Source organism: Erigeron canadensis, chromosome 8 (assembly GCF_010389155.1).
Source record: "Erigeron canadensis isolate Cc75 chromosome 8, C_canadensis_v1, whole genome shotgun sequence".
Taxonomy (NCBI): Eukaryota; Viridiplantae; Streptophyta; class Magnoliopsida; order Asterales; family Asteraceae; genus Erigeron; species Erigeron canadensis.
Genome location: NC_057768.1, coordinates 34,383,389 through 34,402,910, shown reverse-complemented (window position 1 = coordinate 34,402,910; position 19,522 = coordinate 34,383,389). Strand labels below are relative to the sequence as shown.

The window sequence follows — 19,522 nt, the reverse complement described above, 5'->3', positions numbered from 1 at the left end:
TACTGTAATTGGATTGAAGATGGATTAATAGTATTGAAAAAAAGATAATCATGAGTCACTAACAAGCAAACTGTACATATTGTGAGACATTGGACCCAGTCAATAATTGTAATTGTGTTGAGATTTGCCACTATCAAACTGGTCCGTAATCGAAATTTTCCATTCTAATAAAGTCTTATATACAGTCATACTTTATTGTCAAATTTTTATTCTCAATAAAAATAGAAAAATCTATTGAAACCTTGTACATTAATTCTTGTAATATATATATAGTAGTTGTGAAACAACTCTTTATGATTATACATGCAATGATACGATGGTTAAGTACCGAAGATGTATGTAACTTGAGTGAAAACAACTTTCATCATGTTCATTGTATGTATTTAACTTATAAAATTGAACGAATCGTATAAGTAATAGGGTAGATGCTGATATGTAGGTCACTCATTGTGCACCGTCTCATATGCTAGATGATGTCACGTTAGTATTCGGTCAATTTCTACACGATTCGTTTAATTTTACAAGTTAATTACACGCAATGAACCAAATAAAATTTGTTTTCATACAATTAAAAAAGTATATAAATTACATATGTTTCTAAATACTTAACCCATGATACAATATAAGGCTGGACGGAGTGGGTTAGGCACCACACCGGTACCGAGGGGAACACTGCCCCGTGGTACCGGTACCGGTTGGGTGGTGACCGGCATGGAGAGGGCTGTCCCCGGGTCTATCCCCACCTTTGTTACCGTTATATGTGTGTGTAGAGTTGGGAAAGAAGAAAGAAGACAGAAGATTCACAATCGATATATGTGGTATATATTAAACTCAAATTTACACTTTATACCCTAGAGTTTAAGCTATTTATCATATTGGCTCAAAATGTTTTTCCTATATTCTTGTTTTTTGTACATAATTATTATTAATAGTATTTTAAATTGATTTTAACTGTCTATAAAATGTTTAAATTTATAGTTTTAAAAATTATTTTACTAATATATTTAATACACATACACACATACACAGTGACACATATACACACATGTATATATTATTATTATTATTATTATTATTTGAAATAAAATAAATAGAAATTAAATTAAATAGAAAAGGGTGGGGAGGAGAGGAGAGAGATGACGAGGTGCTCCTAGCAAAAGGAGAGAGGAGGGGAGGAGAAGAAAAAATCAGGGAGGGGAGGAGTGAGGAAGGCCTCCCCCACCCTAATAGGTGTACATGATGAGGTGAAAATAAGAGCTAGTGAAGTTATATCAAACTAAATCCAAAGCTGATGAAAAACACTTTTAATTATATTACTCAATATATTGGTCAAAGTCATGCAAACTTATATATAGATATATACCAGTGCTATGAATTATAGCTACCAAAATTTTCAGCTCTAAATCATATCTCATGTACATGTCACTCTCTCTCCTCTTTCTGATTCCCTAGAAAGTGTGAAAATAACATTTCATGTTTAAACGTCAATTTTCACGTAGCGACCAGAGCATTACAAAAGGTAAACATATATAGTCTCTCTTTCTCTTTCTCAGTAATATTGGCTTGTGACACACTTCATCACATGTTACTTCTTTTGTGCAAATATAGTAGTCAAAAAAGCCAACTCCAAGCGTGTGATTAGGACGTGTATGAGTGGTATTTTTCTTTTTCAATACATGTTTTGGTTGATTAGCAGATAACGGAGGAAACAGAAAGAGGGTAACGGAAGGTGTTAGCGTACTGAAAGGAGATGGTGTGGCCGTTAAGTAAAGGTTTGCCATTGTTAACGAGGCAGTCGTCGTAACGGAGACGTCTAAAAAGACGTGGGTTGATGAGCCTGGCGGAACTGAACCAACCGCAGCTGAGGTGGATGCCAGAGATGTCGCAGCCGGTGGTGCAAACGTTCATAATTTCGACGGTGTAGGTAGGAATGCCACTTGGGAGGGGGTCTGTGGGTCCCTGGTTAATGACAATGTCTGAAGTTGAACACTTGTCTCCCCATATTCGGTTTGGTTCCACCACTGCATCTCCTGCTCCTCCTGCTACTGATCCTGATTCTGATCCTGGACACATATAGTAAATACAAACAAGATAAGAGAGAGAGATTTTTTTTTTTATATATAATATAAAGCTTTTATTGCTTGCTATACATAAAAATGGCAAAATTAGCGTAAAGTCAACATTTTTTTGCTTTGCAGTTGAACGTTTTCCTGCTTTTGTCCACAAGTTTTTTTACTCACCTATTAGATTTTCAACTTTCTTTTTTCTTTTCACAATTATAGCATAATAATGTTAAGAATAAGTGTACTTGAATAGAAATAAATGACAATGGACATGAAATTAAATGGAGCATAAACATATGCCGTATATGATAGGGTTGGACTTATGATTTTCTAACGCATTTATATATCAATTAAAAAAGTTCACATGATTCTTGTTAGATATTCTGAATCTAAATCTAACAACTGACGCACCCCTCTTTAAAAACTAATAAAGGAAAAATATGACCTTCAAATACAGTAATAATTTTTGTACTAAACAGTTCTTTCTATTGCATCATATAGTTCAATTGAAATGATCTCTTATTATATTAAAAAGCTATTACAAACTATTAGGAGTAATAAACTTGATGTTTGTGATAGTAAGTTTTTTTAAACTTTATAATACATTGTACAAAAGTATATTGTACTAGCAAAGAGACCAACCAACAAAGAATGACAAATAGAATTGTATATTATACATATAGATGTACGTATATGAAAGGACTGGCTGGAAACAAAACAGACACAAGAAAAGGAAGGACAAGGCAGACACTTTTTGAATATGAGTATAACATCCAAATCAATCAGAAAAAGATAATTATCAAGAAAACTTTTTTTAACATTTCCAATAAATGATGCTTGTGTAGCTAACATGCGCGCACAAGACTAATGCTACCTTTCACCAAAATATACATACTTCGATGCGAATGCAAATCCCAAAAGTGGTTCAATGGAAAGACTTTCACAGCCTAGATGTCTATAGCATCTAAACATATGCATCTAAAATCTAAGTTCAAATTTAATAGACTGTTTAACATTAACTGCTACCTAAAAATCACATACCTAACTTTTACACATTATCACAACAATAATAGCATAAATAACATTCTCCAATACAAACGAAAATGACTACCCAATGAGAATTAAAATGTGAGACCCACTTGTTACACGAAATGTACACATAATGTTCCCAAAATTAATACTCCAATTGGACAGAAAATGAAGTTTGAATGATACGGAGTAAAAAATAACTAGAAGGTTTTGTGTTCACATTGTTGATAATAAAAAGAAACTTTTGACCAAAGTTTTATCTGATGCATGGCATCCTGTATTGAGAAAGAAGAAAAATGAAGATGCTATGTTAGCCATCTTTGTGACAAAACTTTATTAATTAAAAGTAACCAAAGTATTCAAGTGAAAACATTACTATGATTGACTTGAAATTAGCCCCTTTTTTACACAAAAAAAAAGGTACTCTAAGCTTTCTTTTCATCATGTTCAACTTTTTTACAACTCAAAAATACAAGAAAAACTAGTACAGTTAATTTTAGGGTAACTACAAGGGATATAATCAAGATAAACAACTCGAACAAAAATTTGCTTGAAATTATTTTAGGCAACAGACATTGTTACAGCTCAAAACTACGAAAGTATAGCTTATTAACGCAACGGAGGACATAGATTATAAAAGCCATGCATGAGTTATTATCAATCGTAAACAAGGACCGGACAAAGTAATTAACTAAAAACAACAATTAATTTGAAAAAACATCATCTTAATTACATCTAAAATGATCAAAATCATATTCAATAAAATTTTGATGGCCTTTCAAAGAAAATAAAAAATGTTAGGATATGTTGTGACATATACATACACATAACATATTTAGTCCAGATGAAAGAAATAGTATGTATGTGCATGGGAAGGTTGTGGTTATAAAAAAGGGGGACCATATGCCAGGGTGGATGGTAAAAGCACGCAGCATGTAATAGAAATGACCAGTGGAATATAGCATACGTGCACCATCACCACCAATCCCACCACCTCCACCACCATTAATACAGCCAAATTACAGTACCTTCACCTCACCAGTACCTTCACCAACTTATCCTGAGCAAATACCCTCTGTCCCTTTCCCACCAGTGTGTGCAGTGCAGTGTTTGCAGCGTTTATACAAACTAGAATTTCACCGGAAAAATATTACAGACACACATTTATTGCATTTCCACGTTTCCTTTTTTATATATTCATCATCATAACTATATCATCATTATATAATAATAATAATAATAATACTATATACATATACCTTCACATTATATGATAGATATTGTATCTATAAATTAAATGAGGATTTTTTGAAAACTTACCATGATGTTTATGAAGAAGCTTGCGATGCAGACCAGAAATAATCAAGCTGTTGTAGGTTGTACTCTTTGAATTAACACTTGTACCTAAAAAAATTTATAACAAAATATAATAAGTTAATGAAAATCAATTTAAGAAGGATTTATACTTTTGGATATCATTGAATGAAGACAAGACAAAATTATTACATATTCATTATACATACAAAAAAAGGATAACAATATAATGAAGTATTAAAAGCAAATAAATAATTGATTAACCATACCTGTAACGTACACAACAACTGCTAGCATCACCAAACACGTGACTGTAACGGACGTCGTTAAAGTCATCGGAAATATACGTTTTCGCCGGAAACTGAAGCTGAGCGATAAAAATAGATACGTACAGGCCAAATATATCTAAAAGGATTTGATTCTTCGGAGATATAATGACGGTTATATATACATATGCTTTTGAGTAGATCTATATATAGGTTCCGTACGGACAAAATCCAGATATGATCTTTGACTACTGTTTATAGATTAATGGGAATGGAGATGTTGAGCTTGTACTGCTACTGCATAATAATAAAATTGAAAATTAGTTTTATAATATTGATTAGTACATGTATAGTATAGGCATGAATTGATATACACATCTAATCAATCAATTCCTATATTAATAAAAAAAATTAGGAATAAAAAATAATCTACCGCCGAATCATGGAGATGTTTGACTGAAGGATTTCACTATTTTCAGCTACCTTTAGGTAATAATAATCAGCTTTTTTGTTTTTTTTGTACAATTTATTTAACGGAAATTAGATTTATACACAGCTTGTTCAACAAGCTAAAAATATAGATATTTACATACAGTATTTAAATTAATTATATAAAAACTCGAAAACATCAGCTAAAATCGGAAAATTATCCGTTTGCGGTGTAATGAAAAAGCTGGACATAGAATCCTTAAGCAGTTTATAGATACAATATGATGAATTTAAGGTAATATTAATTTAATTTTATGTATATATATGTATTGGAAGCTCAGATTTATGGACAAAATTGACAGAGAATATCAAAATTGAAGTACAAATTAGAGATTGGGACCTTTGAATCAGCTGCTGTGGTGGCGAGAGAAATAAGGCCGGAGATGTAATAAATCAGCTCCGTGTAATGTGAGTGTATGTATAGGTCTGTATGTGTATGTATATAGATATAGAGGGAGAAAGAGTAAAAGATTACTTTTAGAGAGAGAGAGTAAGAAGGGGGAGGGGGGTTAGGGTTTGGGGAAACGTGTAAGTTTGTGGGATGTGTATTGTTTTATTCTCTACAAAGAAAGATAAAAAAAAAAAAAGAATGTGAGTGGCGCGTGAGGGTAGTTAACCGTGGTTAAGTTGCACGTGGGAGAGAGTTATTGGAGATTTTGTAATTTACTCACGCGCTGGTGGGACAGTTTATAACCCGGGTAATATGTATTCGGGTCAAATCAAGGAAATCGGTCATATCAATGTGCATTCATCTGTTTTAGAGAGAGATATTTTTTAATTTTTTTAAAAAATTAATTAATCTTTTTAAAGGGAAAATAATAAATTCTGTTAAAGATTAGTTTAAAATCAACCTAAAATATTAAGAATTACTACCGTTTAGCCTCATGGACAGCCTCCACCCTCTCACTCGGGGGTAGAATTACTCTCATCAGGTCGGTGCTTGACAGCGTCCTGTCTTACTACTTCTCACTGTATAAGGCCCCGGTTAGTGTTCTCTCTAAGCTTGAAGCTATTCGAAGGTCCTTTTTCTGGGAGGATACGGCGGATAAAAGAAAAATTAATTGGGTTTGTTGGGATAGGGTAATTGCACTGGTGGAATCGGGCGGGCTTGGGTTGGATAGTTTGTACAATAAAAATATTTCTTTACTTTCTAAATGGTGGTGGAGGTTCCGTAAGGAGCCGAACTCTCTGTGGTGTCAAGTCGTTATGGCTATTCACTCCTCTTCTAGGAATTGTTGTCCCATTCCAGTTAAGAACAGCATTGTGGGAGTTTGGAAGTCCATTGCGGGCTTAAACTCCCACTTTGCCCCACTTGACGTTTCGTTGGAGCGTGTCATTACAGGTTCAGTTGGCAATGGAGCTTCCCTTTGCTTTTGGATTGATCCCTGGATTGGAGACTCCCCATTATTTTTAGCATACCCTGAGTTATTTAGATTAGAAAGACAAAAGAATTGTCGAGTCAGAGATAGATGCACAGGAGCTGGAAGATTTTCTCAATGGGAGTGGGAGTGGACTAATGCTCCCTCAACCCCTCTTGAACTGTTTCAATTACAAGATTTACTGTCACGAATAAGCCAAGTCTCACTTACAGATAAGGAAGATAGCTGGAGAAGCACGATTGATCCTGATGGAATTTTCTCGGTCAAATCAATTAAGAGATGCATCAAAGCTACTGTACACGGCCCCAACTGTTGGATTTTTCCGTGGAACAAACTCGCGCCTCTGAAAGTAAACATTTTCTGCTGGAGATTAGAGATGAATCGGATCGCCACTTCTGACCTGCTGCAAAACAGAAACATTGTTGTCCCTTCTTCTCTTTGCATCTTATGTAAGGCCATGAATGAAACTGCCAATCACCTTTTCCTACATTGCGATTTCGCTGAGCAATTATGGGGATTCATTCGATCATGGGTGAAGCTACCTGTATCCAATCCGGAAAGCATAAAAGAACTCCTTGAGTATCACAAAGTCCTCGTGATACCTCATGGAAAAAGAGAGCTGTTAAATGTTATCATTTTATCCTGCTGGACTTTATGGAAGACCCGGAACGACTGCATATTCTCTGGAAAGCCTCCCTCAACAAGACAAGCGGCCAAAAATATAAAGAGCAATAGCTTTCTGTGGATTACTAACCGATCAAAGGCTCGTGATATTAATTGGTCTCAATGGAGCAGCTTCTCATTCTAAGTGAACTTCTGATACCCTGGCCATCTTGCTGATCTCAGTGAATTCTTTGTTTGCTTTGTGTTTGTGCCCTTCCTTTTTCATCTCTATTATCAGTATCAATATGTCAAATCTGTAACGTAACCTTATACCCCGTTCAACTGTACTTTTCACTAGCGCCTCGCTAGTTATTATTAATAAATGGGTTAGTTTAATGTTCAAAAAAAAAATATTAAGAAAGTAATATGTGTATTTATTAGTTCTCTTTTCTAATTTTGTCACTTGCTTTTTTCATATGTCATTATCTCATAGTTGGCAGAATTATTAGGCTATTTTGTTAATTAGAAGTATGGATCATTTCGAGATAGTTTGAATTTTATTTTTTTTTGACATGTAACTTTTTCAAGATCATTTTTAAGTTTTATCTTTTAATTTTTCTAACTATAATCACTAGATAATTTTTTTAAAAAAATTATCTATGCTAATAATTTTGAAAAACACTCCATTATTCATCTTTTATTAGTAGTAGGGAATGGGGGATCTAACTTACGTTGTCTAAATCGGGTCCGCGCTCAAGAGCCCCCTCACTTTCAATACCTAGTAGGAGGAGAAACCCCCAACTAAACCGCCCCAAGGCACGACATTTAATTGAGATAAAACCTTATCCCTTCTGTATAACTCAAACTTGTTTCACTGAAAGACTTTATTTGTGAAATTTCTTTAAAGGTCTTTCCAATGTTTCGAACTCAAGACTTCAAACATGGAAAGCTGGTGTTCAACCGGTAAACTATAATGGAAAGTACTTAAAAATTGGAAATGATTAATCTTCTTAATCATGAGATAATGACATATAAAAAAAATCAAAGGACAAGATTAAAAAAGAAAATTAGTAGATACCACATGTCACATTCTTATAATTTTAAGAAGATTTTTATTCTTTTGAAAATTTATCATTTTTCCCTTAAAAATATAATAACTAGGATTCTACGATTAGTTTGAATCTATACGAGGAGAAATGATCATGTAATCACGTGTATAGATGAATGGAGATGTCCACGTATACATCATCACTCTCTTTTTTTGTTAAAAAAATAATAATAATAAGAAAACTTATATAAAATATAGAGGAAGATGGAAGGTTTGTAGAGTTAAAATGTATAGAAAAAAGGATAAATGTACAGAATAAAGGGTAAAAATAAAAAAAAATCTTTTTACAATCTAGTCGCTACAATGGCAATTTTTTTAAGTAGAAGAGGAGCATGCGGAAAATATATTCTAGCCAACTTTCTTTTTAGACAACGGCAACACTCGACCGCAGTATGTTGGGCAACAAATCGACAGTAAAGGCGTCGGGGTAGTTGCGGATGCCCCTTTTGGAACAGTCTTAAACATGAAATTATGGATATAGTGTACATGTTACTAGGTAAAAGCTCACACAATTCATGTTAAAGGTGCCAAAGTCATGCTCCAACATAGAATTATTGCTCGTTATTTTTATGCCACGAGCTCAAAAACTAATATTTGAATTCGCTTGATCGAAAGCTCCTTTTATTATTTTAATCAATCTAGTTTTTAATATAAGAAGCTAATTCGTAATATATGCTTCTCATATTGAGCTTTAAACTTATTATGCTTGAACTTGATCTAAACATACATTGCACACATAGTATATGACACATACCCAAATCTGAAGCTGCATTTTAGATTTTCATACACAATAAGTAATAAGTTATGTTCAAAAAAAACAAAAACAAAGATACATCATAACAATCATGCACGCATACCACATTTACTAGAGAGATTTAAATTTAGTACTATATTTTGTTAAATTAAATTGACTACTGTAATAAATAACCGTATTTTACCATGTACAATATTATTAGTAGTTATATATGTTTAAATTTTAGGACACTCATTCAATATATATTGTACTCTGCTCATTATTTACCTTCGATTGATATTTTTCCACTTCCAAGTCAAATTATATTTAGCACTTTAGCTGTACTACCTTTTATGTGTAGCTCGTTCGATATGCAATCAATATTTCCTTCTTTTTTTCAAAAAAAAATTACATCTAGATCATGTCTTCTCAAGTCTCGACTATTGCGACTACTGTTGTATTGCAGGTTTGGCCTATTAAACCACTAACTGCAATAATATCTAAAACTTATCGAAAATAACAACTTATTACATGTTTAAAAACTTGTACATTATATATTAAAAATCACCCTTTTAATTTTTTAACTGCAATGTACAAATTTTAATGAGCGTTATTATAAAAGAGCGTTATTAAAAACCACCCTTTTAATTTTTAATGAGCGTTATTATAAAAGAACGTTATTATAAAAGAGCGTTATTAAAAAAATATACATTTAATTTGCAATGTACAGATTTTAATGAGCGTTATTAAAAACCACCCTTTTAATTTTTAAAAACCACCCTTTTAAAAACTTGTACAATCCTAACGACTGTTATTATAAAAGGAGCGTTTGGATATCATAAGAGGTCTCAGACTCTCGATTACGAACCTGAATAGGTAAACATATTTGGAGTGGTCAAAGAAATGTTGGAAAATGTTCATTAAATACTTTGATTAAATCGCATATATTTAAGTCAAAGTTTTGTCCTTTGAATAATCGAATAAAAAGAATCTAGCCCGTCTCGTTTATCAAATCTAAATCATCGATCTAGTGAATATTTTAGGTTCTAAAAAAGTATATTATCTAGCCATGCTCATCATGTGGGTTTAATTTGAAAGAGTCCATTACAAGCCAATTAGCCAACGGATGTGTATAAATTAATAATTCTCATCACTTTTATCAAATTTTGATCCATGAAAGCTGATCGCAACTATCATAAAGGGATTAACTTATTGTACTATATATATAGAATTTTCATACGAGTCATTCTACTTAAAAAATAGATTACATTAAAATGACTCTATTTATAAATAAATCCAGACATTTACTATAATTTTTAAAACTTACATTCATGCAATCGCACAAGTGACTTAATATAAATTTTTGTAGTAGAATGACTTATCTAGAAATCCCCATATAGGATTCTGACCCCATGAGTGATTAAACACCAAAAAAGATGATATCATATCCTCCCAAAACTTTCTTAAAACTTCCTTACTAAAAAGACACAAAATATAACAAAAGAAAGTAAATGGAATTGACTAACTTGTATTCATAAGTTTCCACCATATAACAATACATATCTACATCCAATTAGACTAGCCTGTCATCCTAAATGCAAAATTTGGCACCAACACCAGCAGGACGCTAGAGAGACTATAGGCTTAATTTTGCGTAAATGGTTATCATATATACAATTACCCTAGAGAGCCAACTACAAACTCTCAACCGATGATTCTACGTAGCGGTCCATTTTTGGCTTTTCATTTTCTCCAACTCTAATTGTTTCACCCGCTCGACCAAATCTTGAATGGTCGTCGTTGCCTCCTGCAAGAATCAATTTGTTTTATAAACCATCCGGTGGAGAAACTTAAACTTGGCCAGTTCGGGTGACAGGACAACTAGGATCGAGCCAAAATGCCTTTTTGTTCCATCTTTTAATAATTCTTATAAATAATTAGTGTGTCAAATATGATTGCAAAACTAATGTCATATAAGTGATAATTTATTTATATATTATAAAAAAATTTAAAAGGTATGATGCTTCTAAGATACACTTCAGATGACTTGTGTTCCATTGGACCCCATTAGGCTAACCAGAACCCGGATAAAACCCATTCATAAGTAAATGAATTGAAATAGTCCCCTCTAATTATCAAAAAGACATAATAAAGAAAAAGAGCAACAAACCTTCAACTTCTTTCTTAAAATCTGCTCCTCTCTGTCTCGTCGCTCTCTTTCGTCTGCAAATATGTCAATCATACTTTCTTGCTCCTTGCTGACAGTCTCGGATTTTTCCTTTGCTTCCTCAAGCTAATTACAAATGACCATCAGAACAAATACGATCAGAGATAGGCCCAAATACTGAGCTTTCTTAAAATAAAATAATATAATAGTGAATAACGTGTAAAAATAGTGTTTCGATGTGCTTGTGTTGTTTAAAGCTTTAACAATAAAACAATAAGATGTCTGAGTATTTGATCAAAAAGACTTTTTAGTTAATGAAAAAAAGACAATATGTGAAACGGGGGTAATATTCCATCAAAACGTGTTAAAAGACGGGTGTAAAAAGGTAAGTTTATTGTACTCTTAGATATTCAGCTTTGTGTTTTTGCAACATATATGAACTGATTGTCCAAAACTCGAGTAGTCAGAAATATAATCAGTGTATAAAACCAATTTTAAACGGATTATCCCGACTCCATACACCCTCTTGAAAGATGCATTTTGCTTCTACATTTCAAGCTTTATGTAGATTTAATAAGGCAGGGAAACTAAGAGATAGCAAAGAGTTTTATCATTTCAGGAAATACCTGAGCTTCAAGTTCCTTGCAACGATTTTTCTCCTTTTCTATATCACGCAGAAGGTCACCTAAAATATCTTCATCTTTTTTTTTCAACCTATGAGAATAAGATAAAAGAAGGAAATGGTAAATTATATCAGAGATGCTTGCAAAAGCATATTCTGAGTTATACATGCATGATGGATAAAAGTGACATACTTCTCTTTTAATTGGCGGTTCTCTTCTGCCAACTGACTTAAATCAGGTACACTGGAGTGTAAAGTATCACTTCCATTTTCAGCAATATCCTGGAACTGCCAATTAAAGAAATTGCATTGATCAGGCCATCTTACCAAAACTGTGTAATCATATTCGATGCCCAAGTTATGGAATAGATTGCAGAGATAAAGTGTTAATGGCCAACCAAGCCCCAAATCCCCTTTAAGCCTGTCCCAGAAAGCTCAACGGTTTTGACCAAGACCCATTTTGGCCCGTTAAAAAACCCGCCCGACCCCACCCATTTTGACTGTCTACAAATAGCATGGAAGATGAGCATATAAAAGTTTAAAACTGCATTTCAAGCTTGTATAATCTTTAAACTAATGACAAACCATATGATAAAATGACAGTAACAAAGAAAGTTCAAGGATCGAGAAGTTACCATTGACTGATAGTGTGTGACAATTTCCATAGTATTTCCATAAGGAGAATAACCATTATCTAAATTTGTATGTCTAATATTCGTGGTATCACGAATAATTTCAGTCTTTGACGTTGACTTCAGTGAGCTTGGACCTTCCCCATACTGGCCGTTTTCCTCAAAACGATTGACCGCCGGTTGTCTTCCCAAGTTGCTTCCTCCTAGTTTTGGATTTTTATTTGAAAAAAATTTGTTTGAAAGAGAAACTTGTTTGGTTGATGCAGCTTTTTTCTTTTTAGTAGCTTCAGGGGAAAAGTCAGGAGGAGTGTCTAGAATAGCAAAGAGAAAATGTTAAGATCAAAAAACTGGTTTTCTCGAAGCTGTTTATTCAAATAAACTTAAAACATCATGTACCATTCTCCAGGTTGTTCTTATTGATCCTTGGAGCATATCCAATTCTATGGCAGTATGTGCGCCTGAACCAAAAAAGTTTCATGAATACTTAATTGCACATTACTGTAAGTAGGAAAATAGGAGATTTGGGAAGATTGGAAATGAGCAAAATGAGAGATTTTTGGTACTAGTCGAGATGACCTGAAACTCTGACCCAATTTTCTGTAAGTTTGTTTTACGTAAATATATTAATTGAAATATATGCTAACTTTTTCAGTGAGCTGATTTAAGAGGTTATTTGTGCACCTTAAATACTCTTTGGTAGAACTTTCAAACCATTTGACTGATTTCCCATTTTAGCTAATCGTTTTTTTTATTTGACCCGTTCTACACCTGATTCAAGTATTCAACCCATTCAAGTAAATGGGTCTACAATCTAAATTGTCACCTTTTCAAATTATGGAAGTGCCGAAGTGCATGAGAATATAGAACATACCAGTATGTCTTCTGCATCTGAATAAGACGTGTTTCAAGTCTTGAAAGGACGATAGTGCGTTCAAACCCCTGTTTGTCATGAGCTGGTTCTACAAAGTTGGCCTCCAACACACCTACTCATTAGTAGAAACAGGTGAATCCATTCAAAAATCATTATCTGCTAACAAGTATTCACATAAGCCTACAAATCTTCAAGGAAGGAAAATGACCTATTACTCCACGACCATCACTTCCAGTAGAATTCCAAAGTCTCCAGAATGGCTGTATATATAAAAACCAATGTTGTTATTTTGTAAACAAAAAGTATGTAAGTTGGAATCCTAAAGGTGGTCAATACAAGCTGGTCGGACGGTTGTTTAATGTGGTCAAACTGAGTTCAGGTCTAAACAGGTACTTTTAAGACTGGTCAAGTTGGGCCAACAAACACTTATCGTGTCTTTTCTTTTCTTGAACTAAAACAAATAATTATGGATATGATGGGAATAAAACAAGATTATTAGAAGTGATGCAACTAATTTTGCAATAAAAAAAATTGAGGTTTAAAGCATTTTCAAAACACTTTGTGTGACTTCCGACCCATTACTATTTATCTAATTTCCAAATTTTATCTTTTGACCCATAGTGTATTAGTGTCCCATTTAGGCTGGTTCGCTTTTACCCATATGTGGGTGGAAATCAACACCTCTAACAATATCTATTTAATTCAAGAAAAACCTCTGTGAACAAGTCGGGAGCTTGGTCTAGCAAGAGTTATCGTGACCTGGAATGATTGGGACCCAACACTTCATTCCCATTGATATCATATGTAAAAGCATTCTAACCTTGATGAGTCGATTCTTATGATACACATTGTACCCTTGAACGTCAATATGAGCTTTTGCATCCTTAACGAACCCCATAGTAACAACTGCAACTATCTGTTCATGGAAAGCCCAGAAACTCATATAGAAACCTCAAAACTAAACAAAAAAAATTTTAAACCAAAGAACGCATTACATTTGAATCTTTGGAAAGCCCATCAGCACCGGGTTGTGGACGATATGTGACCTCGGTCGTCATCATCATGTCATTTACTATATTGTGATGCTGAACATCCTTTCCACGGAGGATCATCCGAAATCCAGGAGGTATTCTCAAATACAGGATGGATGAGTACGTCTGAAAAGTATAAAGAATACATTATTTAATCATTATCAATCTTCAAAGAATATATAAAATTAGAAACGCTGCAATTCTCATATAAATAAAGTAATGGTTGGTAAAATTAACACTAATAAGTTATAATGGAGTCCAAAGCGCTAATTACCCATTACGCAACTACCTGCCCGGTCAATTTTGTCACCTCGCTGATATTAATCAAAGAGAAACTAGACATGAAGTATTTTCATCAGATATAATTGGCATCAAAGCTTACTCTTAATGAATGTCGATACGTCAGAAAGGCTTTAGAGTTTGGGTAAGCACTGGCCATTTGGATATTCTTCTCATCTCGATTAACACCTCGTATTTGTACATCCTACAGGAAATGCATTAAATGTATATTAAGATCACTTAATATTAACCTTGAACATTCATAATATAGAAGGCATTTTAGAACGAACATCTTCAGCTGTATCAAAATCAAGTTCTAACTGTCCTTGATCATCCTCCCACAGATTGTAAATAATTAGACGTGTGCCCTGATCCTTCATAAAATCAAACTACAACATCAAATAAAACAAGTTAGTAACATATTGAGTGCCCAAAAATACAAACAAGAGAATAACTGACTTTACCTGTTTCAGGAGGTCTGCTTCACTTGAAAACGGAGACCATTGAACCACTGCCTCGATATTTGTATCCCAGTCCTCCTGTGATGAGCGTATGATTTTCTTGCATTCACGACCCTCTCTTTTATAATCAACCTTTCCCAAAGAGATCAACAAAAACACTATAGCTGTAAGATGAGTAATTTGCTCCAACATACAAAATATGTTCAAAAATTACAGTTGATTAAGATCAAGAAGATTAGTCAAATGAACTGTTACAAAAGAGGTGATGCTTTTTTTTGGTAGTAATTCGAACTTCAGAATACATAAACATAGTAAGAACTTTCAAATTTCAAGTAGGCAATCATATACTGTATATAGATTCATTATTAAAGGTTACATCCAATTTCTGATAACTTTTATAAGTTCCAACCAATTTACCTTTCTTCAAACAAAAACTCATAGCAAAAACTAAGAAGCTCTGAATTCTTAAAATTTAATAATAATATAATAACTAAAGAAAGTGTGCATAGAAAGTTAGTTCACAGTATTACCATGGGAACTACTATATCTTCCTTTCCGGTGCTTCGTAGAAATGTGTAGGATAAAAGTCCAATGCTCTGTGTGGACCTGGAAGACAAGAAAACAATATTATATTATCATCAATTCATCTTTCCTCCTAATTTTCTTTCAGCAATAATAATGCCGTGCAAGCACAGCTATGATATCTAATTATTGCTAGACAGAAGGCTTTTGACCAATGTACATACTTGCAATCTTTTTAAAAAAAATAGTAACTTTCAAGGAAATGCATCTAGAGGCTATTAGAATGAGGAACCACAGAACTTATAGTTCAGTTTAGATATACACATATATGAAACAGCATAAAAATGCAATGTATTATTCACTTTTTACCAATATATGCAATTTGTAACCAGATAGCTGCAACATAGTTACCATTTTAATACAACGCATATACCACTTTTCACCACTTAATGCAAAAAATTGCATACTCCGCTTGGATATGGCAAATACATTGCATTAAATAATTATAGAAAATACACTGCATTTGACGCTTGACAATATCAGGTTGCATATGTTAGTGAAATTGAATAATATATATGGCATTTTCTTGCAGTTTGTCCATACATAAATGACGGACCTTTTTCCACCTTTTGCAGAGCATCGTGAGAAAACAATAACATCAGCCCCAAGCCTCATAGTACTTGTCTTGAAACCATTTCCGTCTGTCAAAAATATGGCAAAGAGAAGCTAAGAACTGAAAGGAGTACAAAAATATAATGGGCGATTATAATCATAAATTCATAATGAGTTGGGATTCACTTACACTGTCCAATAGTGTCTGCGACCTTGCTTTTCAAAGAATATCCAAGAGACATGCATTGTCGCATCTTATCCGGGTCCATACCACCACCATTATCTAAGGGAGATAGAGAGAAGCACGATTAGCAATAAAGGTAGTAATAACAAGGAAGCAGCATTTCGAGAAGTTCATTTAAATCTGCGTGGAATTGGGTTCTATTTTATCGCCAGCGATTCGAATAGTTTAATTTTTAAGACTTAAATTATTAAGAAAAGGGGGCAAATGGTTTAACATACTGGTCAAAGTTCACCCAAAGTGTTCTCAAATGCCTAAAACCTCCCAGCCACCATACTTAGGGAGAATAGATTTCCAAACAACAGGCAATACAAGTTGTCCGAGTAGGCATGACACGTTAACCCATCCTTTGCCACCCAACACCAACCCAAATCTACTACGAAGCAACAATGACACATCATACATCAGGCACCAAATGACATAGAAAAAAGTCTTACAAAATAAGCACGGATACTACTAAAGTTTCCACCAACTAGGTGGGCATCCTGCCATCCTTGATCGAAATAAAACTATAAAAGCATGGAAGGTCCTATTACTATGACACAACATTAGGCCACATACCTTCAATCACCAACATTTTACTTTTATCCTTCTTGTTTCTTAGCATATCAATGCTGACATACGTGGCACCATTACAGACCTGATAAGTATAACACACATATGATTTCAACTAGGTGGAACTCAAGTATACTAACAATATATAACAGTAGTGAGGATTTAGAAACTGGAAAGTACCTCATCCAATGAATTGTCCAAAAGTTCCGCAAAAGCTACATGAAAAAACATATATACCAATGCATTAATGAACAACGTATGCAGGTGGGATTTAATAAGAGAAACCAAATAAAGGACTTTTAGATAGGTTGGGTAGTATTACCGCCAAGAACCCATTTATGACTAGTTGCATTAGAGTGTAGAAACCTTGGATGAACCCTAACGTGATCCATACAACCTGTCAAACAGAAGAAGAAGAAAAAAAAAGGTGAGGCATAGAATTTGTACTAGTAATTTGGAAGGTTTTTTTTACCAGTCCAATTAGCTGTTAAATTTTACAAAAGTCCCAGACACAATTAGTGTAGCTTAGTTAACACCTTCAATGACTAAAGCAATCATATCATATATGACACATAATATACAGTATTAATCATGAAAGAAAGATATCCATTTATGCATTTCATAATGATAAAGATGCCGATAACAATATCCTCAATAAAACGCAATGTCACATAGGTAAAAAATCATTTAGCCTTTCTTTAATACACTTTATTGCTATCGGATATCCTTCAAACACTTCAGCAAATGCAAGTCAATTGAGAGTATGCAACTTCTAATTATTATATATGATACACTAAAAGCTATAATCAAGTAATCAACCAACATAGTTATATAACAATCTATTTACAAAAATAGATACATGCACTTCACAAAAGTATTTGTATGCTATTCCTATCTAATTCAAAATGATCTTTGACGCCATAAAAAAATATACACATGCACTTTAAAAGAACCCATTACAATTGATCAACAACACCAGCAAGGCACAAATCAGATTAAGAATCAGGCATGCAAACTATAATACACAGAAAAACTTTGGAATAACTTTAATATCAGCACAAACATTAGGAGGTTGACTTCCCGATGAGCCTAACCAGAACAAGCCAAACCACCCTAGACCCATTACGTTAGATGAATAAATCAAGCTCACCTAGCTTGCGACTAAACTGGTGGTCCGACCACTGTTTAACCTTCACCAATAATCTGAAAAATCAAGTTCCTCATTAGCCCCCGTGAGGATTGAACCCCGGCTACTTTTTAAGCGTCATAATCTCCAGCCACATCCCTACGGTTTCTCCGATACTTTACTTTTGGGGTGATTCTTACACTAAACAAGCTACCTCATACAACTTTTACAGACTGTATATGAAGTAATTTGCATGGTGCATTTATCGAAATTTAGTCTAATTAACCATTACAAGTTCCCTAATATGATATTTACTATTCCAATTTATTCACATCCCTTACAAATTAGGGCACAATTTTAAAATTTTATATAAAACTAATAACTTTTTTTCCCTAAAAATCTTGAAAAATAGAAAAACTACTAATTCAAACTCAAAGTCTAATAATTTATAACAAATTCCAAAAATATACAGTAAGAAAACACAAACTTACCAGAAGATGTTTCCCAATTTCCACCTGAACCCAGTTCAAAGTCACCAGCTTTCCAAAACTGTTTATTACACCCTTTAACCTTAACCCGACCCGGGTCCGACCCAGTATCCACATTCTTGTTCTTGGGTGGCAATGGATCAAGAAACCCATCTGGCAAAACGACGTTGTTTCCATTTTTTTGCCTTTTATTTGACCCATAATTATCGCCTGGACAAAAAGATTCAGTTTTTTCACTATCAGAATCAGAACCGGCAGTATCAAGATCAACTACTGCTACAGGAGTATTTGAACCGGGTTTTCTTTTGCTTGAACCGGGTTGTGATGTATATGCATTGTTTGTATCTATATGTTGTTGTTCCAAGATTTCTTGCTTGACACGAATTTGGTGTTGTTCTTCCATTGTGGGGTTTTCCGGTGGAGTCTGACGGCGATGGTTTGATGATGAATTTTGATGGTTTGGGTTGTTTAAGCCTTTCTGCCAATGTGTTTAATCTTTAATGTATGTGTGTCATATAATTCTTATGTTTTTACTTCCACATGGCATTATTTATAATTTTATTTATTTATGGATAATATTAAATTAACTTAATACATATGCCTAAAAATTAATCTAATAACATGTGATAAGATCAAGAGATAAGATTAGAAAAAAAATTTAGTAAAATCCATATATCACAATTTTAATATTATATATGTATATGGCTACCATAATTAAGAGAAAAAAATAATTTTAACTATTGATTTAGACCATTGAAATTCATAAACCAAAACAATATTAACCCTTACAATTAAAAATCAAACTACATTTAATACTTCATAAAAGTCTAAACTAACATAAAAGTAAATTGGGTAGGAGTCTAAGAACGTAATGTGTTTCTAAAATTATAACATATACAATATGGAGTTTACAAAAACTCTCATGCAGAAT

At 33.5% G+C, this 19,522-nt stretch overlaps 3 protein-coding genes across 3 annotated transcripts; 1 reads left to right on the top strand and 2 right to left on the bottom strand.

Annotated features, from left to right (window-relative positions):
* Window positions 1-1,289: 1,289 nt before the first annotated feature.
* Window positions 1,290-5,685, bottom strand: LOC122579550 (protein TAPETUM DETERMINANT 1-like). Its single transcript, XM_043751739.1, has 4 exons — window positions 5,502-5,685; window positions 4,676-4,969; window positions 4,413-4,496; window positions 1,290-2,063 (listed from the first exon to the last, which is right to left on the bottom strand). Exons 2-4 carry the CDS (start codon window positions 4,740-4,742, stop codon window positions 1,690-1,692), a joined length of 525 nt encoding a protein of 174 aa, XP_043607674.1. The 5' UTR covers window positions 4,743-4,969; window positions 5,502-5,685; the 3' UTR covers window positions 1,290-1,689.
* Window positions 5,686-6,367: 682 nt separating this feature from the next.
* Window positions 6,368-7,348, top strand: LOC122610694. The gene has a single exon (XM_043783662.1). It carries the CDS (start codon window positions 6,368-6,370, stop codon window positions 7,346-7,348), a length of 981 nt encoding a protein of 326 aa, XP_043639597.1.
* A 3,131-nt stretch (window positions 7,349-10,479) lies between these two features.
* LOC122611231 (protein MICRORCHIDIA 7-like) lies at window positions 10,480-19,096 on the bottom strand. The gene is made up of 20 exons (XM_043784219.1): window positions 18,595-19,096; window positions 17,300-17,374; window positions 17,158-17,192; window positions 16,984-17,062; window positions 16,372-16,464; window positions 16,186-16,270; window positions 15,578-15,653; window positions 15,051-15,179; window positions 14,877-14,975; window positions 14,690-14,791; window positions 14,272-14,433; window positions 14,097-14,192; window positions 13,485-13,536; window positions 13,277-13,388; window positions 12,802-12,863; window positions 12,409-12,716; window positions 11,967-12,061; window positions 11,778-11,865; window positions 11,155-11,277; window positions 10,480-10,791 (listed from the first exon to the last, which is right to left on the bottom strand). The coding sequence occupies exons 1-20, from the start codon at window positions 18,992-18,994 to the stop codon at window positions 10,702-10,704; spliced, it is 2,361 nt and encodes a 786-aa protein (XP_043640154.1). The 5' UTR covers window positions 18,995-19,096; the 3' UTR covers window positions 10,480-10,701.
* Window positions 19,097-19,522: the final 426 nt, after the last annotated feature.